The sequence below is a fragment of the Rhinopithecus bieti genome, unplaced genomic scaffold, assembly GCF_001698545.2.
Source record: "Rhinopithecus bieti isolate Rb0 unplaced genomic scaffold, ASM169854v2 scaffold_20169, whole genome shotgun sequence".
Lineage (NCBI taxonomy): Eukaryota > Metazoa > Chordata > Mammalia > Primates > Cercopithecidae > Rhinopithecus > Rhinopithecus bieti.
In genome coordinates, this window is record NW_016810766.1 from 2,001,886 (window position 1) to 2,028,411 (window position 26,526).

The 26,526-nt window shown below is 34.9% G+C and overlaps 1 protein-coding gene across 1 annotated transcript in view; it reads left to right on the forward strand.

Moving 5' to 3' along the window:
• The window catches only part of LOC108542668 (adhesion G protein-coupled receptor L3-like), a 405,430-nt gene that overhangs the window by 341,198 nt on the left and 37,706 nt on the right, over window positions 1-26,526 (forward strand). Inside the window, exon 7 of the mRNA XM_017892773.1 lies at window positions 388-497. Coding sequence (XP_017748262.1) covers window positions 388-497 — 110 coding nt within the window. The remainder of the gene's footprint in view (window positions 1-387; window positions 498-26,526) is intronic.

The following is a 26,526-nucleotide window of genomic DNA, read 5'->3' on the forward strand; positions in this document are numbered from 1 at the left end:
TTTTTTTAAAATTTTTTTTTTTTTTTTTTTTTTTTGTACTGGAGTGAGTCTTTCCTATCAAATAGTCTTTCCTACTTGTGTTCACATTGGCAATATCCTGTGGACCAGTTAGCGTTGCTTCAGCAATATTTAACTTCTAACTAGAAATTACGCTGTATTCAACCAAATTTTAAATTAGTTAATATGAGCAAGCTGAATAGATTGATTTTAATGTCTAGTTTCTAAAAAGTGTACTACAGATATTTTCTTAATAGGCCTAAAACCCCAAATTAAGCAAAACCTTATTCAAATCTGTATAATAGGAACTAAAATAAAATTAGTGTTGATGTTGATAATAATTTAACTTTGCATAAGCTTACTACTTCTTTTCCTTTCTTTTGACTTCAGATGCAATAACAGAACCCAGTGTGCAGTGGTGGCAGGTCCTGATGTTTTTCCAGACCCGTGTCCAGGAACCTATAAATACCTTGAAGTGCAGTATGAATGTGTCCCTTACAGTATGTATATTCCTATACTTTTCTTGGAAAGAGAAAAGATATTAAACTGTGTTTTGCATGCATTGACAAATATTCTCTATGAAAACATAAATCACATAAATTAAATGAAAAAATGGGCTAATATTAATTTTTGAGATTCATAGACCCTCCCCGCCATCAGAAGATTTAGATATTGCCTACCCTATCCTAAAGCGTTTACTTGTGATTATTTCTGTATATGAATACCTATTCTAACACACTTTTCTTAATTAATGCAAGAATATAAAAGATTTAGAAAAAGGTTGGGGGAGTGTTATACCAATTATCCAGGTCCAAGCAGATAAGAAGTGAAAATGAACAATACAATTATATATATATAATGTATAGCAATTTATAAATTTTGAATTTGATAGACGAATTATATCTAAGCTTCATCTGCTGTCAAGATTTTGAGAATTAGAAATATATTCATCCGGAAGGAGTAGACCAGAAAGAAAAAAATAAAGATTAAAAGAACTAACGTACTCTTCAGACTATATGTTTTACAGCTTCAAGAATTACGTCTTTGCAATGTTTTTATCAGATATGGTATATGCCAACAACATATCTTTTCTTCAGGAATAATGAAGAATCAAAAAATCTAAAATGAAACATTTTCTGACAGCATCTCAAAAAAAATTATCTAACTTGTTAATTATTTATGAGATTCTTAGTGAAAATCACTCAGAAATTATGTATTTTCATAATAGATGTTCAGCTAATCCCAGAGATAAAAAAAACACCTGATATCATAAACAAATCCTAGGTTTCAACTTCCTTTGATGTTTCATAAGAAGCAAAGTATCTGGGGATCAGCAAGTTTACTTTTGTGAAGATAGTTCTAGGCTTGCCTCATTCACACTTATTAAAGAAGCAGGACATTACTCGTGAACTGGAAGTATACATACTTCAGTAATAGAAATTTGACCAATAAGAGAAGAATTGAAATTTTAAAATAGTAGTGAAAACAATTGAGAGAAAATTTCATTCAGCTTCATTTATAGAATGAATGATTAGAGAAAGTTTATCTTGTGAAGTTTTATAAGCTGATCATTGTTATGAAAAAGCCTCAGAGTACAAGATTTATTAATATCTCATTTAGCTTACACTTCTTATATTGGTATCTCTATAGGCCCTTCTATTTGATAAAGCCCCTACTGACCATTATTATTCACTAGTGATATTTTAAGGAAATAAAATTTGTTAACCATCTTGGAATTGGGACAATTATACTTGGGTTGCACAATAAGATCTTTGTGAAATATAAAGACTCCTTTTCTACAAAGGCATTTTATTTAAAAATGCAATAAGGTGAACCTTGCTTTTAAAGACAGTTTTAGGAAACTTACATTCATATTTTTATGTTCATATTTTGAAACAAAAGGTGAAGTAAAATTTCAGATTGTAGATTTTGTTATAATTTTTTAATTAAAGAATTTCACAGCTGTCTCTTCAATTTTCTGTATTCCTTTAAAATGTCTTTGAGGATAGCCACTTCAAAATCTTCTGCCAAACTCATTCTGAAATATCATCTACTTAAATCACTTTAATATAAATAAGAACTTGCTCATACCCTTTTGCATAAAGGGATTATGGTTTACCACAGATTTCCTTTCTCTAATAAATTTTCGGAGATGGACAATTTGGTTCCTTAATATCCTATATTTAGAGAATTCTGATCATCCTGAAAGTTTACTGACTACCTTAGAAATATTGTATCAAAATATGTATCTAATAATTTCATTAAATAAGAATTATACACTCAGGTATACCCACTTGCCAGTTTATATACTGGTTTAATTTACACATTGTACTCCAATCGTGTCTGTTTAAATTATCTGGAATATGTTTCAATTAAAAGTATAATGTAGAATTGGAATTCATTTAATAAACTTAACGTGATTTGAAAAGAAAATAACCTAAAAGAAAGTGTAAATCATAAAATAAACTACAGTGACTCATTTGAAAGGCAGATTGGTTTGGAGAAAAACAACCAGAGATCAGAGAACATGGGTGTGTTTGTTAGTCTGTTTTTTGTTGCTATAAAGGAATACCTCAGACTGGGTAATTTAGAAAGAAAAGAGGTTTATTTGGCTCACAATTCTGCAGGCTGTACAAACAGAGCACCAGCATCTCCTTCTGGTGAGGCCTCAGGGAGATTTTACTCATGGTATAAGGTGAAGGGGGAGCAGGTACATCATATGGCAAGAAAGGGAGCTCCCAGACCCGGTTTAATAACCAGTTCTCACATGAACTCATTACCATGGGGAGGCCATCAAGCCATTTATGAGGGATCTGCCCTCATGACACAAACATGTCCTGCATAGCCCACCTCCAACACTGGAGGTCACATTTCAACATGAGTTTTGGAGGGGACATACATACAAACCATATCATTCTGTTTAGAATACAGTCTGATTACTTAACAAAAAGGTAGGTACTTCTCCTGGATCTCACCTTGTAGACCTTCCCGGATCTATTAATAAATCCTGGTTTATTTAACACTCAGCTATTTTTTTCTTTTCTTAAGCATAAAATTCATGACTCTCTAATGGTGAAAAGATTTACTTATTTAAAATAGTTATTGTTTATTGACACTAAACCACATGCCGTTTTCTACATGGATAGTGTTTACATGCATAAGTTACTTGATTTTTACAAGATCCTCCCTGTTATGTGTGAGTATCACCATTTTTCTGAAGAGGGAACTGAAGGTCAGTAGATAAAGTGAAATGTCCCATGTGAAATGTAGACTCGCTAGAGAATGGCAAAGACTAGATTTGGGTCTGTTTCTAATACCTGTTCTTAAGGACCTAGCTGTATTTCTCTCCATAACTGTTTTTCATTTATATTTTCATGAGCCATTTAATCTTCTATAGTATTTTTAACTCATAATTTTCATCAGTACATTAATGGTATGTGGTGAAAGAAAGTGCTTTAAGGGCCGAGTCCTTTTTCTTAGTCCTTTACTTATTTATTTTAAAGACTTTTTGTTCTTTTTCTTAAAACAGCTGAATCACTACAAACTTTTATTTTCCCAAACACTTTATGAAACTTTATGGTGTAACTAGTTTGTAATACTGCTTGCACTTTAGAATGAGGCTCCTAAGTAAAATACTTTTTTAATTTCCTGTATTAGAGAAAATCCTTGTGCTTAACAATATTTTATGATCCTTGATAAAAGATCCCTATTTCATTAGTGTGAGGGAAGCTTCAGACTTAGGATTTAATATTAATATTGGAATTAAACAACTGAACAAACAATGTTAGGTTCTGTTTGTTATACAGTTTAATAATATCCATTTCCATTTCGGATTTATGACCATAAACTTTAGTGTTTATAGTAATGTATTTACTATTTATGAATGTTTTATTCTTAATATTGATATGTGGAAGAAACATTATTATTATTTTTTATTTATACATAGTCCTGTCTGTGTCTGTGTGTGTGTGTGTGTGTGTTTCCATGGCAATATTCATGTTTAAGATGAGACTTTTTCATAGAAAAAATGTAGGAAAAAACAATTTATAGGTAAACGTAATAATAATGAAGCATATTAAAGGTAATATAGACAAAGAGTCAATAAAGTTCATTGTATCACATAAGAGAAGTAAAGTTTAAAGTATCTGAGAAAAGCTTGCAGTAATTCTTGCACGGAATTTTAGGAGTCATTAAATAGGTACATAATTGAACAATAACAACTTTAGAGGAATTTTAGCTTGAATCAATCAAATGATATGACTTTTAAAGATGCCAATGAGAAAGAAAATAAGAAGAGTTAGTTTTTAAACTGTTTACTGAGACCACTTTCTTTGAGTGTTTTGTACTCCTTTTTCAGAATCACTGAAGTTGTATATATAATCTTATCTAAGTCCTACCTTCTTACTTCTGTTTTTTCTTGTTTGGGTTCACAGACACACTTTTTCTGAAAAAATTTGGAACAGATGAATCAATACTTTTCTCTGTTCCTGGCACACCTCAGTTCCAGTGTGACTTTTGTAGCCTTTGCATTTTCTTAGGAGGTTTAATATTCTTCTTTAGTGGACATTTTCTCCCCAGGAGATGACCCACATATTCAAGAGGTTAAACCTCACATTTACCAATGCCACGTTTTTGCTCTTCCATCTTTCTTCTTCTTCTCGCCCTACCTCCTTCCCTTCTGACCTGATTTGAGATTGAAATTGTGTCATCTAGAGCTGCCTTCATTCAGCAGGGTTACAGGGATGACTTGTATTCCAGAGAAGACAATAAAACAACTAACCACCTACTCAGAGTATTTCTGAGCAAAGAATCTTTACTTTATATCCTGCTGACAAATTGTCTTTCTTTGGAGGCATACAATTTCACACACATTACACTCAAAAGGTGTTTGTCTTCTCTCACAATCCAGCTTTTCTCTTCAATTCTTTGTTTCTTTTTTTTTTTTTCCAGAAGTATAAAGCATATATTACTTATTCTAGCAATCATGGTGAGTTTTCTTAGGAAATTGCAGGGGGAAGTACGCAATTTGGAAAGTGACTAGCAGTGAATGTTTGATTAAAACAACCTTGTTAAAGCACTTAAGACTTTCTCACTAGTCACGTTAGCCATTTGAATAGTTGTGTGCATGATTGTCCTTATGAACAGGAAAGAAAAATGAGCATTATTGGAAAACTGATATTTATAGATAATTATATAACTTTCATCATTTTACTGAAAGAAAATGTATTACACATTTAGCATTTAAAACAATCTAAATATTTAATTATAAATAGTTAAATACATGCTTGCAACTAATGTCCAAATGAGTGCATATTTAAATGTGTACACATTTGATTACTATTATGTAAATAAATAAGTACATATTTTTTAACTCATCGTGCTGAAATTAACTGATATTTTTAATTTTAGAAAGATCACAAAAATGTCCAAGGTAGCCGGGCGCGGTGGCTCAAGCCTGTAATCCCAGCACTTTGGGAGGCTGAGATGGGCAGATCACAAGGTCAGGAGATCGAAACCATCCTGGCTAACATGGTGAAACCCCGTCTCTACTAAAAAATACAAAAAACCAGCCAGGCGAGGTGGCGGGCGCCTGTAGTCCCAGCCACTAGGGAGGCTGAGGCAGGAGAATGGCGTAAACCCGGGAGGCGGAGCTTGGAGTGAGCTGAGATCCGGCCACTGCACTCCAGCCTGGGTGACAGAGCGAGACTCCGTCTCAAAAAAAAAAAAAAAAAAATGTCCAAGTTATATTTTAATTTACGGTGTCTTTTTCTGTTTCATATATACAGTAGACATTCAATAAATATGTATTGAAAGACTGGAAGAAGAAAGAAAATGTAGTCAAATGGCTTCTCCAAAAGTACTGCATTCATTGCTAGAATCATAAACACAAGAAACTCTTGTTTGCAAATAAGACCTTATTAATTCAAAATAAAGATCTGTTTTTTAAAATATACATTACATACGTTTTAGTTTCTCCAAATTACTTGGTGATTGCAATCCTCAAGAAACCAGCAACCATCTTTTTTTCATATTACTATTATTACATATGCCTTTGTATAATATAGCAAGTATTGTCCCTTGTTTAAGTGTTACTCTCTCTGTATCAGCTATATAAATATTTTAGAGTTATATCTATAAGAAAAAAGTTTTTTCTTCTCTCCCACTCTTTCTCTCCCTTACTACAGTTTCTTTCCCTCCAAATAATTTTTCTGTCCTTCACAGTATCTTTTATATAACAGATGATTCACAAATCTCTGGGAAATGAACCAATGATTAATTAATAATCAATTTAAGCCCTGCTTATATGCCAAAAATATTGCATATTCATATACATTGCTATCATCATTCTGTTTGGAAAATAGTAAGCATAGCTGGAGTTACTTTCTTACTAAAAAAAAAAAAAAAAAAATTTGTAGACTCAGGGTCTCACTATGTTTCCCAGGCTGGTCTTGAAGCAATCTTCCTGTCTCAAGCAATCTTCCTGCCTAGGCCTCCCAAAGTTCTGGGATTACAGGCATGAGCCTCTGTGCCCAGCAAGTATACTTTCTTACAAGTTCTAATCGTAAACTTCCTCCTACCTTTATTGAACTTCTTCACATGTGCATGGAAGTTATCTTCAACTAGATTATATTACTTGCTTGTGAGACCTCCTTCTTTCATATTCCTTTCATTCAACATCTATTGAGTACCTACTGCATACCAAGCACTATAATGAAATATTAGGGGTCAAAAACCAAGATAAAGATTCTGTCCTCCTTCAAGGAGTTCAGTCAAGTGGGGCTTAGAGTACTAAATTTACACTGTTAGCTTAAGCAATTAAGCATTTCACATTAGAAACATACAGAGAAGGCACACTGATCCAAAGTGACTGATATTTGACTAGGGTGGCGGTGGTGGGGATAGATGTCCTCATGGATGCTCTTCTAGAGAAGGTGACCCTTAGAGAGCTGTATTGTTTTTGTTTTTGTTTTTGAGACAGGGTCTTGCTCTGTTACCCAGGCTGAAGTCCTGTGTCACATTCACAGCTCACTGCAGCCTGGACCTCCCTGGCTTAAGCGATCCTCCAACCTCAGCCTCCAGAGTAGCTAGGACTGCAGGCACATGCCACCACACCCAACTAATTTTTGTATTTTTTGTAGAAATGGCATTTTGCTTGCTGTTGCGGTCTTTCTGCTCTTTAGCTCAGCTAGGTTCAAGTTCTTGTCTTACAACCAGGAAGCATTAGCCACACGGACACTGGAGAGTGAGTAGAGTAAAATTTATTAAGCAAAAGGAAAGCTCTCAGCAATGAGGGGATTCGGGGGGTTTCCCTACCTGAAGATGGAAAAGTACCCTGTGTGTCTGGGTCTGGGGTCTTTTATGAACCCAGAATGGGGAGTGCATGCTGATTGGTTTGTGAGTGTGTAAAAATGGTTACAGTGAAGACACCACTCAGAAGGTGGGCATGACAGTGTAGAAAAACAATTAGGAAAGAGTAGCTATATGTAAAATAGGTGAAGAGTGGGGATCAATCAGAGGAAAGCACACCAAACAGGAAGACAAGTTCTCAATCCAGTCCAAGGATTTAACTTGTAGCTTGGCTTTCAGGCTTTAAATTGTCTGTGGTTTGGAGGTGGGGTTTCACTGGGGACCCCCCACTATCTGCCTAGGCATTTGGCTGCCTCCTGCTGCTCTTACTTTGAACAGGCTGGTCTTAAACTCCTACACTCTAAGGATTCTCTCACCTTTGCTTCCCAAAGTGTTGGGACCGTGCCCTGCTAGATATGAGTCTTAAAATATGAATAGACTTTCCTGAGAGAAGAAGGGCAATCATTTTTAGCAGAGAAGACAAGATAGGTAGTAAATTACATGGAGAATGTGAAACCAAAACCGTTTGGTATTTGCATGAAATATAAAATGCAAGAGGTACAGAAAATAAACCCATAGATAGGCAAGGCAGAAACCTTGGACTTCCCTGTATGCTGTGATTTCTCTGGAATCTAGTACCAATCACAATGTACAACACAGAGAAGGTAGTGAACCATTTCTGAATATCGTTAATTGATATGTTATTAAGAAATGTTTTTTTGAAAATCTGTGAAAACCAACTTTGGCTAGTTTAAATTAAATAAAGCAGAGGTTTTTATTGGCCAAATACAAAGTATTAGTTCCAGAAACAAAGGAGAGAAAAGGTGAAAAGCCGGGCCTCTGAAAAAGTAAGAGTCATCAGGACTCTGTGTTCCCGCTGATCTAATTCCTGTAACTATCTAGGCTGGGACACCAAGCCTTCACGAAATTCAGTAGCAGAGTATTGTTATGAAGGAAGAAGAATGGGCTGGCAAAGAGCTTATGTGTGACCAGGAAGGGTCAGATCCCCATAAAGACTTTAGAGCAAAGACTGCAGGGTCGTGGTGGTGGGCCAGATTCAGCCTACCAAGGGATTCCCTAGGCCTCCGAAACACCTAAAAGTAAGATTTAACATAAAGTCTGGAGCAACACAGACCTTGTGTTCCTTTTGGGCAGCAACAGGCTAGGGCTGATTTGGTTCTGCCCACTTTGGGGCAGTTCTGTGCTTTTCTGTGTGTTGTATTTTTCAGTAATTCATTGTATTGTATTCTAAAGTTTCACCTGAATAATTTTAAATATTTCCTGGCTTCTGAAAGGTATCTAAATTTGCAACTGTTGCTCTAGAGTTTCATTTTAATAGATGTAAAAGCACTCTTAATTGTTAGCACTTAAAAAAAAAAAAATAATAAGATCTCGCTCTTTCACCCATGCTGGAGTACAGTGCAGTGGCACAATCACAGCTCCCTGCAACCTCTACCTCCTGGGCTCAAGTAATTCTTTCCCTCAGCCTCCCTCCCAAGTAGCTGGGACTACAGGTGTGCACCACCACACCTGGCTAATTTTTTAAATTTTTAGTAGAGACAGGGGTCTCACTATGTTGCCCAGGTTGCTCTCAAACTCCTGGGCTCAAGAGATCCACCCACCTCAGCCTCCCAAACTTCTGAGATTACAGGCATGAGCCACTGCTCTTGGCATTTTTTTTTTTTTCTTTTAATTCTCAAAAGCTAGTAATAAGTTCTTGCAGCAACAATAATTCTATCAAACAAGTTTATTGCTGCCTACTATGGTCCAATAACTGTACTAAATGCCAGTGAAGACCTTAGTCCCACAGGTAAGGCAAATAATGAACACATGAATCAATACATGTAAATAACAAAGTTAATGATAAAAGAAATCAAAAGTTCATGATAAAAGAGAAGAAAATCAGTATGATTCTATGATAAAGAACAACGAAGGGGCTGTTTTACAGAGAGTGTGATGAAATATCTGAAGAGGATATTTGAGACCTGAAGAATGAGAACAAGATAGGCCAAGAGTCTGGGGAAGAACTCTCAAGGCAGAGAGAACAGCTAGCTCCAAGGGTCTTGAGGTAGGGAAGAGGTTGGCCTGTTCTCGTAAGTGGTAGAAAGACAGTAGGGCCAAAATCCAGTTAGATGAGGTCGACAGACTTGGAGAGCTGCTAACCAGCAATTAGCACTGTCACCACTACTGATTTTCATTAAATCAGTTTTTTTATTAAATCAGTTTTTTTTTCAAATTTCTAGGATCTGTTGAGAATGAAAATATGTTTGCAGAAGAAAATTGAATAAACTGACTTTCTCTTTCTAATATATATTTTAGAAAATATCACATTATACTACAGGAATATGGATAAACTTACATCAAATAAACCAAACATCAGATGGTATAAACATCTTGATAAGATTCATATAGACTTAGATTAATAATATGTAAATGTACACTTAGATACTAATTAGTAAGGAATCAAGATGAATTGACAGCATTAAAAAATTAATTGGATTGACCGAGTTAGGAAAATATTTGGTTTAGGAAGTAAAACTTTATTATAGACATAAAAGATTGAAGGGGTTAGCTCAACCATGCTCATGTAGCTTTATTCAAAAGAGTAAAATATAGAACTTATGCACTTAAATTTAATTCAAAGAAATTTATATAAGTTATTCAGATTGAACACTATAAACATGGGATTAAAATATCTTGTTTTAAAAATATACCACATACAAGAAGAATAGTAAAAAACATACAAAGGCAAGGCTTTCATCCCAAAGTATTTGTTGCTGGGAAGATCTTACGGAAAACATGTTGTGTGAGATCTATAAAGTAAGTTTCCAGATAAAACTGTTCTAAATAAATGTAAAATTGAGTAAAATGCTATAAATTAACATTGTTGATTTTCTTCTACTCCAATCATGAATCTTATGAAACTAAAAAAATTAAATAATTGCTTTAGAAAGCACTTCATCATTCAAATACTTATTTATTTAAAAAGATTTGTTTTAAATTGACACATAATTGTATACATCTACGGGATACAGTGTGGTATTTTTTTACACCTATACATTGTGTAATGATCAAATCAGGTAATTGGCATATCCAGCACTTCAAAAATTAATTTCTTTATGGTAAGAACTTTCAAAATAGTCTCTTCCATTTATTCTGAAATTTACAACATGTTATCATCAACTATAGTCACCCTACTGTGCAACAGAACAACAAAGCTTATCTTTCCCATCTAACTGTAACTTTTCACATGTTGACACATCTCGCCTCATTCCTCCCTCCTCCCCATCTTCCAGCCTCTGGTAGTCACTGTTCTACTCTTACCTCTATGAAATCAACATTTTTCGATGCCACATATGGATGAGATCATGAGATATTCTTCTGTCCCTGGCTTATTTCACTTAACATAATGTCCTCCAGGTTCATCCATATTGTCACAAATGACAGAATTACATTCTTTTTTATGTTTAAATTTAACATGATACCTCATTAAAATTAGTAATTAGTAAAGGAATATATATGTCAATACTTTTGTTTATATTTTGGAAAAAAGTATCAAATGGTAGGAGATCATAATTCCTGTTAATACCATAACATTTTTAATTGTCTATTTTTTTTTCAAAACCCTTTTATAAAATCCAAAGTCAAATAAATACTTATTATATGATAGGCTCAATAAAGTTCCCCCAAAGAAGTCCATATTCTAATTCTCAGAATGAATATGTCATCTCAAATGTCAAAAGAGATATTGCAGTTGTGATTAAATTAAATATATTGAGATGGGAGGTTATTCTGGATTATCTGAGTGGTTCCAATCTAATTACAAATGTCCTTATAAGAGAAAGTCAAGAGAGTCAATGTTGGGAAGGGGATATATGACAATTGAAAACAAAGGTTGGAGTGGTATACATAGAAGATGGAGGAAGGAGTCACAAGCCTCTAATAGTTTCGCTTTCTAAATAAATATTATTGTATATTTCTAATACATTGTTTTTAAAATGTAAACATATACCTTCTCTGTCATGGGCTAGGGAAGGGTGGGGTGTAAAGTATACCATTATAGACAAAAGTCATTTTAATTTCATTTATGAATATATTAAACCCAAGGCAAACCCAGGACAAATTATCATTTAGTAAAGTTTAATTTTACTATATTACACTCATCTACTATTTATATAGGGCAGCAAAAATAGTGAATGGGTAAATAAAGAGTTGTTTATGAATATATGTGTTAGATTAATTGGATGAATAAATGTAGTGAGTTTTCCATTTGTATTTTCTCATATCTTCAAACAAATTTTTCACAATAACTTTCTTGTAAAACTTGAATTAAATGCATATTTATTGACTTACAGGTCTGCTTTGTATGTATTAATTTAATTTTACCAACATTTCATGAAAACTTAATTATATTGAAAACATTGTATGAAGTCCAAATGCCCACTCTGCCATGATACAAACATGACTGGTTCCTAGCTTCCAGAAACATATAGTTTTCTCATCATTCTGTCATCATCCAAGTAATTATATCAATATAGGATCAAAGACTGGGAAAGGAGCTCTATACCATTTGGTTCTTCATACTACATATTATAAATATATGCTTTCTTCTCTCTATGGCTAATTGCTTTTCTACTTTGGCTAAAACAGAAACAAATACAGAATAGAATAGTAAGTGATTTGGAGAAAAAATAAGTGACTGTTTCTTCGTATATCTCTATGGCAAAGACATATTCTAATTATAATTTACATCTTTTTTAGGTCTGGCCACATTTTCCCTGTCTTTGCCTTACTGATTTCACTCAAGCACTAGAGAATATAACTTAGTGGTCAAGTGTAAGAGCTTTAGAATCAGAGTTGAATTTGTGTTCTAGTTTTGCCAGTTACTAGCTGTGTTCTAATCAAGTTACTTTCCTGCTCTGAGTGAATGGCTTCACCTAGAAAATGGAGATGACAATCAATTGACAGAGTTTGTGTGAAAAATTAAAATGAAATATATTCAAAAAGCTTTGTACTGTGATGGCCACATTAGAAATGCTAAGTCTATCATAGCCATTCAAATTAATACACCTATTGCATGCCACGCATTTGTAATGTCTTCTGATAATCAGTGCTATCAGGCACTGGATCTTGGAATTATGTAATCCCCCTAATTTATCCTAGGATTTGGGGAGCTTCAAACATCTTAATAATTATAGTATTCTCTACCTCCCTTTACTGTTTGTGTAATTTCACAGACAAGCCTGTGCCTTAATTCTCCATTTTTTATTTCAAATCACTGCTGGATTTTATGTCCCACTCTGAACCACACAGAGCTAATTACAAAGGCGTCTGCCATATGACTTAGCTCTTAAACCAGTTCTCTTTTATTCAGTTGCTTTCTTTAACCCCAGGTGATAGCTAAAATACATCAGACAAATTTTCTTGTTTAGTTATTTATTTACTTTTACTTTTTGGAGTTAGGTTCTCACTCTGTGGCCCAGGCTGGAGTGCAGTGGCACCAATAATGGCTCACTGTAGCATCAGGCAAAATTTCTGAATCTGTGCTCAGCTCACTGGGTTATTTTGTTACTGAAATTTCCTGTTCTTCAGCCCTTCTGGAGTTGACATGCTGGTACTGACAATTTCATGAATCATATGTATTTTATTTTCTTACTTTCCTTCCACTGCTGTTAGCTTTTGGTACTAGTTGATTTCCCTCCAGGCCCAGCTCTCCCTATACATAACAAGCCTCTCCCTCTTCTTAAGGAGTTGTCCATGTCCTTAAATGTCTCCTGGTGGTCTTTGGGCCATGTTCTTTTATTTCATTCAACAAATATTGGCTGAACCTGATTATATGAGTCTTGACATTCTGTCTCTAGATAGTAACAATGGATTTTAATTATAAAACAATCTAAACCATCTTTTAATTATTTTTATAGGTGAAGAACCTAAGACTTAGAACAAGTGAAAGAGTCAATGATTATACAATTAGAACGCACTGGCTCTTAACTGCCATTTGACTCCTCTGTCCATCATGCTACTTTGTTTCGAAAAATTTCCAAAGTAATTTTTCTGTACTCTTAGAGATGGAAGGAGTGATTAAGGCTTACTTTCAAAAATATAAAAGATTAAAATATAATCTCTTTAATTGAAATTTGCATTCTGTCCAGTTTCTCATTTTAATTCAGATTCTTCCAGAGAAATTTCAGAATTCAAAATGATCCTGATGTGACTGATTGATTGCTTGGCCTTTGGTTGCTTTCAATATGCCCTATGATAAGGCACTTGGTGGCATACTGACAAATCAAAAATCACCTTTCTCAATATTATCAAAGAACAGTCTTTCTTTACCTACGATTGGTTCTCAAACTTCATGGTGTTTCTTATAAACTCGTTTCAAAATTACCGGGAAAAGCCAGTAAATGAACTTTTATTAGGGAAGGTGGGTGTAAAATTTGCTTTTATGTTCACTACACACTTTTATGTTCACTACACACTAAATCGCTACACACTAACCATTTGCTTTTTGGAAGCCTTCAAATATGCATTCAGATTTCTTTGGCAAATCTTTTCTGGGCGTAGTTTTTAAAGAAGTTTGAAATGTGTTCAATGCTCAGTAACAGAAACTTCATAGATACCAAAAGTTGTCTGAAGTTGGCCAGGCAAAGTGGCTCACACCTATAATACCAGCAATTTGAAAGGCCAAGGTGGGAGGATGGCTTGAGCTCAGGAGTTCGAAACCCTCCTGGGTAACATAGTGAAACCCTGTCTGTACAAAAAAATTAAAAATTAGCCAGGTGTGGTGGTACATGCCTGTAGTCCCAACTACTAGAGGGGCTGAAGTTTCAAAATTGCTTGAGCCCAGGAGGTTGTGGCCACTGCACTCCAGCCTAAGAGAAAGAGCAAGACTCTGACTCATTTTTTTTAAAATTTAAAGTTAAAAAGCAATAAAAGGAAAACGAATGGAATTATGGAGAGAAGGAAAGACTGAATCTCCCAAAAGGTAGAACATAACAGTTATCCTATTACGGTTTTTCCTTGACTTGCTGTCTCCCATATTCACCTTAACTTTTAGAGAATACATTTGATGTTACATTTAACAAGATAACACCAAAGGATCAGAAAAGAAATCATATTCACTTTTGCTGGAGAGGAAATGTATTTATTTCTACAAGGTTTCTTTTTTCTTTTCCTCTTGGATTCATTCTGATTGCTCAAGGACCAACAGAATTGGTAGCTGGCTACTTGTGTATATCAGAGTCTAATAGAAACTTTTAATGGCAGTGTTTGGTCTTGTCCTTCTCTGTTACTTATCAAGAGCTACTCATTCAGATACATCAAGCTGTCTTCAAGAAACTTGCCTGCTTAGAAAAGAATATGACTGTGGATATTATCAAGAAAAAGCTCTAAGAATTTCTCCTTCCACTTTATTAGGCACTCACTAATACATTAAACTGGTTCAAACACCAAGTTTGAGTCTCATTAATTATGAATGACTGCCCTGCAACAGATGGCTTATGTTTCTCTTTTAAAGAATGAATGGTAAGTGTAAAGTGAGAAACATGTTATTCTGTGTCTTTAGGAATCTGTACTTCTTAATTCACTTATTGATATGGTCTGCATTTGTGATTAGCACTGATTCTAACACACAATTTGAGAATTTATGATGAATTGTAGTACTTGATCAAATCTTGACAGTCGCTGCTACTTAGTTATCTGATGATAGTTTCTAAAATGTTGAAATACCTTATATTTATCCTCAGACAGTAGCTTGAACACTATTAGGAGCTGTTTGGCAAAAATCCCATTTATTGTTGGTTTTGAAGATCTAGGGCTGATAGGGACCAATCTATGGAGGCCACACTGGCCTTTTTTCTTTTTAACCTAACTCGTGGCAAACAGGAACTTTTTCCCTTCTTTATGGATATTGGAGATAAAGAGTCCTATTGTTTACTACAAATATCCAAGTGAATGTGATGCTTTTGAAAAAGGGTTTATTTCTTCAAAACAAGCCCTTACCTCATGGTTACTTTGACTGTTTGAATAAGTAATGCATGTAACAGAATTAAAACAGTTTCCAGCACACAAGTAGTGCTTGATAAAAGTTTGCTATAATTACTTTAACAAAGTATATCCAATATGGATATTTAGCCTATTTTGGAAAACTAAATCATAAAATTCTGAATACCAAGGTTTAAAATTACTGTATTCTTCTGATTGAAGCTCTTGAGATATTCTACCTGGATGTGCTTTTAAGAGTTAAAATTATGACATTGACTAATGTTCATCTATCTTCAGATCCTTTTAGTAGACTGTAGACTTTTACAGAAACTGAGATCTAATTTTATATTAGTGATGGTTGCTAGGTAATTTTTTTGATGCAAATTAATCACTAAACACTGGCAGCTCATTTTCTGATTGGAGTGTAAGCTAGAGTGACTTAGAAGATGACAGCTCAGGAAACGATTGAGAAAGAATATTCTGGGATGTTTAATAAAAATAGATTATGACTCTCCTACTTGATTTTCTCCTCTTTGTCATAATCAGAAAAGGAAGAGAAATTGCTAAACAAAATTAAAAGCTTCTTCCTAATAGTAGATGCTGTTCACTGAACAAGTACCATGTGCCAGTACTAAATACTTTGCATGCAATATTATCATATTCTCATAGTAATATGTTTAGTTAGGTGATAGGATTTTTATTTTAAACATAAGGAACATAGAATAAGAATTAAGTAGCTTGCCCAAGTTGGAAATTCTTTTCTACCCTTTTCTCTGAATTTCCTTTCATTCCCCTCTATTTCTCAACCCCATATAAAGAATTCAGAATCAAAGTACGTACTGATTGCTTAATTCTGTCTGCCTTCTAATTGGTCATTAGTCACCATTTAGTCTCTTTCTCTCTCTTCCTGTTTTTTTTTTTTTTTTTTTTTGAGACAGTGTCTTGCTTTGTCAACTAGGTTGGAGTACATGGCCTAATACCAGCTCACTGCAACTTCCATCTCCTGGGTTCAGGCGATTCTCCTGCCTCAGCCTCCCAAGTAGCTGGGTTTACTGACACCTGCCCCCCATGCCCAGCTAATTTTTGTATTTGTAGTGAAGATGGGGTTTCACCATGTTGGCTAGGCTGGTATCGAACTCCTGGCCTCAAGTGATCTGCCTGTTGGATCTCCCAAAGTGCTTGGAGATGTGAGCCACCGCGCCTGGCCTCTCTCTTCCTATCTTATTGATAGTGTTAATACTTCTTTAAATTTTTGAATAGTTATTCCCCAATTCAATCTATTACAATTTTTACTTTACTTTGAAAAGTATATGTTTTTTCTAACTCTTCGCCGGCGCGTGGCCTCAAGCCTGTAATCCAGCACTTTGGGAGGCGAGACGGGCGGATCAGCGAGGTCAGATAAAAAAAAAAGATCAGCGACCATCCTGGTTAACACAGGGTGAACCCCATCTCTAACTAAAAAATACAAAAAAGAAAAAAAAAAAAACTAGCTGCGGGCGACTGTGGCAGGCGGCCTGTAGTCCCAGGCTACTGCGGGAGGGCTGAGTCCCCAAGGAGAATGGCGTGACCCAGGAGGCAGAGCTTTCGTGAGGGCTTGAGAATCTGGCACTGCACTCCAGGGCCTGGGGGCGACAGAGCAAGACCCGTCTCAAAAAAAAAAAAAAAAAAAAAAAAAAAAAAAAAAAAAGTGTATGTTTCTACTCCTTAACAAACTTTAGTGGGTATCTTTTAGTGTGTCTTTGACAGTCATGGAAAAATGTGACGCTCGTTCCATGAAAAATTATTAGGCTTCGATCAGTTTCCTTTTAGCAACTCTTACATGTCCCTAAACAAACCAAAGTAACCAAATTACTTTGATTTGTTATAATGCTTCCCTGTGTGAAAATAGAACTTGCAGGAAAATGCCAATGCCAAAATTTATGAATAAAACAACTTAAAGATAAAAACAGGTTTTTTTATTATTATCATTCTCTTTGTAAGGCTTAATAATCTCCACTCTGTGAAAAGAAAAAAAATAATTGGAATAATAATGTAAAGTATAACCTTTCGTTTTATGCTATTCTCTTATGCTTTAATTCACTGTTATTACAATTATTTATTTAGTTTCCTATATAAAGTAACCAAATTAACATTAAACTGTTATGTTCACCTTTCTAAAGCTTCAGAGTAATGGATAGTTCTAGCTCCAACCAAAGTTTGTTCTTTTTTTTTTTTTTTTTTTAATATGATAGACAAACCAAAGATACAGCATGCCAGAATTCTAACTGGCATGTCTAAAGCTTATAATGCTAGATCCCTAAAATCAGTATTATTAAATCACCAAGAAGTTGTAAAGTGATAGAATAAAGATTATATTAAGTCTGAGATTAAGCTGTCACATCAGAGTAATTTGATTTTAAGGCTTGCTCCACCACCTCCATTAGTAGTCACATCCTTGACAGAGAAAAAGTTCATCCAATATGAGTTCTTGTTTCGGATGAGGTATTGATGTTTTGTGTTACTTTGGTCAGTCAATAAGGTTAAAAGGATAAAGTTTATTTAGTTTTCAACATTGCCTTCTTGCAGTCAAATGTCTATTTAATTAAATTTTCCAATATTTGGCAAGAAAGGACTGGCAGTGTCAGCTTTCTTCAGCTTGATACTAAATAGCATCTTGTGAAATTTGGTAAAGACTATCTGCAGTGATATGAAACAGATATACTTTGATTCCACTTATGAGAGGAATGAGAAGTCCAAATTCTTTGTCAAGGTAGTTAATAACTTCTAAGTTTCTGAATGCTAAAAGTATGAAATACGTCTTTGGATCTTAAGTATGACATTCATTTGCTAACTGACTTTTCGTGACTTGTGGAATTCTGCTTCTACAAATATTGAACAACAACAAAATACATCTATAGGCAGAGTGTAATTCTCGAAAGATAGTAATAATGACTTCCAAACAGTTTATCTTCTATATTTTATCTGCAACTCAGGCACCCATTATATTATATCATGCTATTTTTCTGTCCTATACTATTCTAAAATGTTGTCATTTCATTGTTATTATTATTATTATTATTATTATTATTATTTAGAGACAGGGTCTTGCTTTGTTGCCTAGGCTAGTCTCAAACTCCTGGCCTCAAGTGATCCTCCTGCCTCGGCCTTTCAAAGTATTGGGATTACATGTTCCTGGCCCCAGTCCTTTTAAATATAGGCATACTTCAGAGATACTGTGGGCTCAGTTCCAGAATGCAAGAATAAAGGAAATATTACAATAAAGAGTTTTATTTCTTGCGTTCCCAGTGCACATAAAAAGTTACGTTTACATTATGCTATAGTCTATTAAGTGTGCAATGTCTATAAAAATAATATATATCTCTTAATTTAATAATACTTTGTTGCTTAAATGTGCTAACCATCATCTGAGCCCTCAGCTAGTCCTACCCTTTTTGCTGGTGGAGGATCTTGCCTCAGTGCTGATGGCTGCTGACTGATCAGGGTGGTAGTTGCTGAAGTTTGGAATAGCTGTGATAATTTCTTAAAATAAGATAACAATGAAGTTTGTCACATGGATTGACTCTCCCTTTCACAAAAGATTTATTTGTAGCATGCAAGGCTGTTCGATAGCATTGGACCCACAGAAGAACTGTCAAAGTTGAAGTCAATCCTCTCAAACCCTGCTTTATCAATTCAGTTTGTGTAATATTCTAAATCCTTTGTTGTCATTTCAACAATTTTCACAGCATCTTTACCAGGATTAGATTCCGTCTCAAGATCTACTTTTTTTTATTCATTTATAAGTAGCAACTCCTCATGTTCAGTTTTACCACAAGATTGCAGCAATTCAGTCACGTCCTCAGGCTCCATTTCCAGTTCTATTACTTCTCTTGCTATTTGTACCATATCTTCAGTTATTTCCCCCACTGAAATCTTGAACCCCTCAAATTCATCCTCAAGGGTTAGAACCAACTCCTGTTAATGTTGATATTTTACTCTCCCATGAATCACAAATGTTTGTAACAGCATCTAGAATGGTGAGTCCTTTCCAAAAGTTTTTAATTTACTTTGTTCACATCAGAGAAATCACTGTTTATGGCATGTGTAGTTTTAGAAAAATGTATTTTTTAAATATTAAGACTTAAACATTGAAATTACTCTTTGGTCCATGGGCTACAGAATGAATATTGTGTTAGCAGGCATGAAAACAACAGTAATGTCCTTGTACATTATCATCAGAGGCTTAAGGTGATTAGGTACGTTGTCAATGAGTAGTAATATTTTGATAGTAATCTCTTTTTCTGAGTAGCAGGTCTCAACAGTGGGATTAAAATTTTCAGTAGACCATGCTGTAAACAGATGTGCTGTAATCCAGGCTTTGTTATTCCATTTATTCCATCTATAGATTACAGGCAGAGTAGTTTACTATGATTCTGAATTGCCCTAGGATTTCAAGAATAGTAAATGGGCATTGGATTCAACTTAAATTCACCAGCTCTATTGGCCCCTAATAAGAGACTTAGCTTGTCCTTTGAAGCTTTACAGCCAGACCTTATGTTCTCCTCTTTAGCTAGAAATGTACTAGATAACATCTTCTTCTAATAGAAGGCTGTTTTGTCTATATGGATAATCGGTCCTTTAGTGTAGTGTAGCATAGTAATATGTTGTTTTATTGACCTTCATCAATTATCTTAGATCTCTGAATAACTTGCTGCAGCCTCTCCATCAGCATTTGCTGCTTCGTTTTGTACTTTTATGTTATGGAGATGGCTTCTTTCCTCAAACCTCAGAAACCAATTTCTTCTAGCTTCCAACCTTTCCTCTGCAGCTTCTTCACCTCTCTCAGGTTTCACAGAAATGAATAAAGTTAAGACTTTGCTCTGGATTAGGCTTTGGCTTAAGGTAATATTACGGCTCATTTGATCTTTTATCCAAACTGCTGAAACTTTCTTTCAGCAAGAAGGCTGTTTTACTTTCTTATCATTCATGCGTGCATCAGAGTAGCACTTTTAATTTCCTTCAAGAACTTTTTCTTTGTATTAACAACTTGAGTGTTTGGTGCTAGAGACCTAAATTTCAGCCATTCTGAGGGCAGAATTTCTTGATCAAATTTGTCATTTCTTAATCTGCATATGACTTGAGTTCCCAAAGTTATTGGGAATATCCTGTTCCAGAAAGTAGCATACTTTCTAGGATAGATTGTTTTCCTGTCCAGGAACTGACTGGTAAGTTACCTGAAGAGGATATTTAATCTTTATGGTAATGTTCCTTTTATAAGACAATGGTAGACTAGCTGTGAATTTAATTATCTACTTTCTTTTTTTTACCAATACTATCAGATTAAGTCATGATTTATTAATTTATTTAGTGTACTTGGAGTCCAACTAGCTTATATTTTAATTTTAATTGCTGCAGATACTATATTTCAAAATTCTACCTACCACGAAAATCTTTTTTTTTTAATTTTCATTATATAAATATTTACTGAATGCCTTCTTTATGTATGATACGTGATGCATTCCCCAAGTTCCTTTCTTTTTTCCTTTTTTTTTTTTTTTTTTTTTTTTTTTTTGAGAAGGAGTCTCACTCTCTCACCCAGGCTGGAGTGAGGTCGTGTGATCTTGCCTCACTGCAACCTCCACCTCCCAGGTTCAAGCGATTATCCTGCCTCAGCCTCCTGAGTAGCTGGGATTACAGGCGCCTGCCACCACATCCAGGTAATTTTTTGTATTTCAGTAGAGATGAGGTTTCACTGTGTTGATGAGGCTGGTCTCGAACTCGTGACCTCAAATGATCCACCTGCCTCAGCCTCCCAAAGTGCTGAGATTACAAGTGTGAGCCACGGTACCTGGCCATATTCTCCAAGTTCTATGTGGTCAGGAACTACATCTTTCTTATCCATGTTCATAACCCCTTATATATCACACTGCTTAATATAGTAGATACTTAGTAGCATGGATTAAATAATCAGTTGAAGATTAAATACAAAGGTAACCTCAATATCCTTAAAAAGTTTATCACCAAATAGAAGAAATAATACAAATGCACAAATGCACAAATAACTATTATAATGATGGATGGGTAAAATCCAAAAATATCACCTATCAAGTTTTATAGTAGTAAAGACAAATGCTTTAAAATAAATGTTATACAGAATTGGGTCAAGCATAGTGGCACATGACTGTAATCTCAGCACTTTGGCAGGCTGAGGCAGGTGGATCCCTTGAGGTCAGGAGTTCGAGACCAGCCTGGCCAACATGGTGAAACCCTGTCTTTACTAAAATACAAAAATTAGCAAGGAATGGTGGCAGGTGCCTCTAATCCCAGCTACTCAGGAGACTGAGGCAGGAGAATTGCTTGGACCTAGGAGGCAGAGGTTGCAGTAAGCCAAGATTGCACCATTGCACTCCAGCCAGGATAGCAAAAGTGAAACTTCTTCTAAAAACAAAAAAAAAAAAAGAAAAAAAAAGAAAAATATTATCCAGAACTTCAAGGAAGAAGTAATATTCTTGGTGAAGGATACTAATAAATAGGCTTCAATAAAGTTTTGAATCAAACATTTGCTATTATGTGAGCTCTTATAAAATAGGTAAAACTTGCAAAAGTTCAATGTAAGAAACATCAGAGGGACACGTACAGGAGATGTAATGGCAGAGGTGTTTTCAAGAAAACGATCACCTGAATTCCTCTCTGTTCTGAATTATCCAGGCCTAATAATTGTAGCATACTTTAGTTATGCTTAGGGGATATTGCTCTTCATGTTTACCACTTAACCAGAAAAAAATTCTGTTACATGAAGCGCAGGCATGATCATTAGGCTATAGCAGGTCATTTTCCTCTATACCATTAAATCTCAAGCTATGGAAAAATATTTAGAATCAGGAAATACTGTTCAACAGGCTCCCCCACTATTAGGAATTGGGAGCCATGGAAGAGAATGTAACTCATTCTCTGTGGAGATTCTAACTCTTCCTTTGCGGCACCAACACAAAAACATACTTGCCTATTTGAAGTTATATAGTATTAATGATTGTGAACATTACTGATTCATTTAAATATATATATATATATAGAGAGAGAGAGAGAGAGAGAGAGAGAGAGAGGCCAGGTGTGGTGGCTGGCTTAAGCCTGTAATCCTAACACTTTGGGAGGCCGAGGCAGGCAGATCACGAGGTCAGGAGATCGAGACCATCCTGGCTAACACGGTGAAACCCCATCTGTATTAAAAATACAAAAAAAATTAGCCGGCCAAGGTGGCGGGCACTTGTAGTCCCAGATACTTGGGAGGCTGAGGCAGGAGAATGGCATGAACCCGGGAGGCAGAAAGCTTGCAGTGAGCTGAGATCATGCCACTGCTCTCCAGCCTGGGTGACAGAGCAAGACTGCATCTCATAAAATCAAACAAACAACAGCAACAAAAGAAACAAACAAAAATATATGTACTGAACTAGCTCCAGTGCTGTGCTATGCATTGGGTGAGAAGCTGAGGCCAAAGGAGAAAAGACGTTACACTCATTCAAGCTCTTGTGGTATTCTCAAGTATTTTTTTTTATTCCATTAATTATACATGAAATAAATTGTTTACAAAAGTGTTAGTAATTTGTGAGTTTATCTTATGGCATATGTGATTAGATATTATAGAGAATCATTTTGCTGTGTGAGTCTCCATTCAGTAATGGTGTGTTGCAACCTTTGATTCCAGTCACGGCTTATAAACTGAGATAATTGCATATTACATTGACTTCCCGAAAATCCACTTAAAATTATGTAAATGGAAGACTGTTCTTACACTATGGGTGGCATTATTTAATCCAGTTAAAAATACTTTCTTTTTAACTGTAGGGTTTTGACTTAAATTAGTTTATCTTGAGGCTTTAGCATCTCACTTAAACCATTAGTGTGCTTCTTCCTCTAGGGACTTCCATTTACACTTTCCCGTTCAGAATGTAATCCTATCAGAAATGGTAATAATATTTTGTACTTGGTAACATCTTTCATCCAAAGAAGTCTTGAGCACTTTAAAACATGACCTTGTTATTAGTGTTTGCAACATCCCCAAGATGTAGCCAGGCAGCCGAAATAGATGCTTTCAGGTTTACAGCTGGAAAAATGAGGTGAAGGAGAAAACTGAATTCTCCAAAAGTAATTTTAAGAGTGCACTCTGATATGACTTTAACAAGCATTTTTAAATGATGAAAAAACTGAGAGAAGGGTGATTAAGGGGAATATCAGACACATCCCAAAAGGATGTAAATTTTTATTAAAAATAATATTCCTCAACAATTATAATATTTAATATTTTCATTATTTTTCAGCAATTATATGTTAATTGGCTACTCTCCACCCAGCACTGTACTAGGCACTGAATATGGCAGGAAACAAAATAAAATAAGATGAAGTTAGAGAGAAAGACACATGGCTCAGATCCTACAGGGCCTTGTGGACCAGGTAAAGGATTATGGATTGTGGCAGAAGTTTGTTGAAGGATTTAAAGCCAGATTTTAGTTTAAGAAAAAAAAAAAGTCACTCTTGGTAGAATGTGAAATCGGGGATATAGAAGGGTAAACAGACCCATTAGGATTTTTATTTCTAACATTGTATGTTGGACATTTTTGGTCTTATCTCTTAACCACATGTTCAGTGATTCTTAAAAATATAATAATTAATTCTAGAAATCCTATAATTGATTCGATGCAATCATGCAATTGTATAGGAATAGATAATGTTAAATGGATTAAATATTTAAATATAATATGCTATTTCATTCATTCAGAAACTACTTGAAAATTGCTTAACTTGAAAAAAAGTTCTATGGATAAACTATGCTTATAAGAGGTTATAGCCTAGTAGGAAAATTCAGACGTTTATGTATGTCATGTGGGCTGTGTAAGTTCTTGTAAGAATGCAGAAAACCATTACTTGAGGAAAGAGTAAGGAGGGACGAAGAGTCTGTACATGAGTCAATCCATAAAATGTATACAAATATACTTAACAAATTCAGCAAATATTGTATTATTTCCTAAACACTATACAAAGAGACGAAGAGAATATAGACATAAACAACACATTATTTCTATATTCAGAGTACTCATAGTCTACTGGAAAGTATAAATAATTACTTTAAGGACTCTAATACTAGGCGTGTTGCCCTAAGTATCACAATATAGAATATGAAAAAAGAAACTTAATTCAACTAGGAAACACAAGTATGTTTTACATTAGAGAATAGCAGAAAATAAAATAACAAGTTTTGATTGAAGAGAGAACAGAGCTTTCCTTACTTGCCAGTTTAAAAGAAGACAAAAGGATTATCAAAACAGTTTTATAGAATAATATAGCAGTTATCTTCAGTGTACTGTGGATTCGGGAAATAATAGATAGGTAACTGAATTAGCAGATGAATGCTATACTATGGATGCCAAGTAATCCAACTGAGCTAAGGTGCCAATGATGGCAATAGAAAGAAATTAGTTTGGGGTGAAGTAATAGAGAAAATTGGGCAGAAACTAGCAAATTCTTGAATGCAGTGAAAAGTCAATAACTGAATTTTGAGCCATGGTGATTGTACAGTGGTGATATCATAATTTCCAAAATGAAAATCAAGAAATGTTTACTTGTAGGCTTCAGTCATTTGATGATTAAAACTAAATCTTAAACATATTAAGTTTGAGGTTCTGGTGAAATGCAGTGCTCAACAGTGGTGATAGCTTGGGGATCAAGAACGAACTTGGGAAAGAAAAGAATAGTAATAGCTAAGAGTAAATGTTTGAGGCGTTTTACTTGAAAAGTTAATTTAATTCTTAAAATTTGCTGAGAAAATACTTCTTTAACCCCACTTGTAAGTAGAGCCCTGAAGTTTGGATTCCTTCAGAGTCATTACACAGAGTGATACCACAATACTGTCACTCAGAAATGAACTAGACATTTAAGAATCATTTGTATGAGGTAGAATTGAAATTTTGAGAGCAGTAGGAATGTCTAAAAATGACTAAAGAAGAAAGGGTAGAGAAGAAAAGTTGGAAAATCTAGAAGGCTGGAGAAGGAAGACAAATCAAGACGTATATAGAGAAGGTATGTGAAAGTTCAGCTAATACAGAATCTAGCAAATAAACTAATGTCACAAAAAGCTGGAGTTTAAAGAAACAGAAACACCTTAGCTTTATAGAATTCTGTAAGGCAGCCTGTCTCAAAGTAGGTTACATGGAATATCAGCCACACAATATATTTGATGAGAACAAAAAATGGTGACATGATCAAGTAAGTTTATAAGACAACATAATAAGAGATCCGAAGCACATTAAAGGTATGATTTTTTTAAAATATTTATTTATTTATTTATTTATTTATTTATTTATTTATTTATTTTTGAGATGTAGTCTCACTCTGTCACCCAGGCCGGAGTGCAATGGCATGATCTTGGCTCACCACTACCTCNGAACATTTTATTTCTTTATTTCTGGTGACTATGCCTTTTATTTTACTTACTTGCCTTTTGCATTTGCCAAGATCTTCAAAACAATGTTAAATAATTATTGTCCTTTTGTTCCAATTTCAAAGGAAAAGCTTTAAGCATTTCTCCATCAACTACATAATCACTATCAGAGTAAGAAATTTCCTTCTATTTATAGTTTGCTGAGTTTTTAAATCATAAATCTATGTTGAAATTTTTTGAGAGGGAGTCTCACTCTGTCGCCCGGGCTGGAGTACAGTGGCCGGATCTCAGCTCACTGCAAGCTCCGCCTCCTGAGTTTACGCCCTTCTCCTGCCTCAGCCTCCCGAGTTGCTGGGACTACAGGCGCCCACCACTTTGTCCGGCTATTTTTTTTGTATTTTTTAGTAGAGACGGGGTTTCACCGTGTTAGCCAGGATGGTCTTGATCTCCTGACCTCGTGATCCGCCCGTCTCGGCCTCCCAAACTGCTGGCATTACAGGCTTGAGCCACCGCGCCCGGCCTTTTTTTTTTTTTTAGTAAAGATGAGGTTTCACCATGTTGGCCAGACTGGTCTCATACTCCTGACCTCAGGTGATACACCTGCTTTATTCTCCCAAAGTGCTGGGATTGCAGACATGAGCCACCTCGCACAACCGAAATAATTGAAGGAAGGTGATAACTTTATGATAGCTTAGAAGGCACCTTCTTCTTTTTTAATCTAAAAAAATACATATTTGAACATATGTTTTACAAAAGAATCATATTTTGGAATATGATGAAGATTCCAG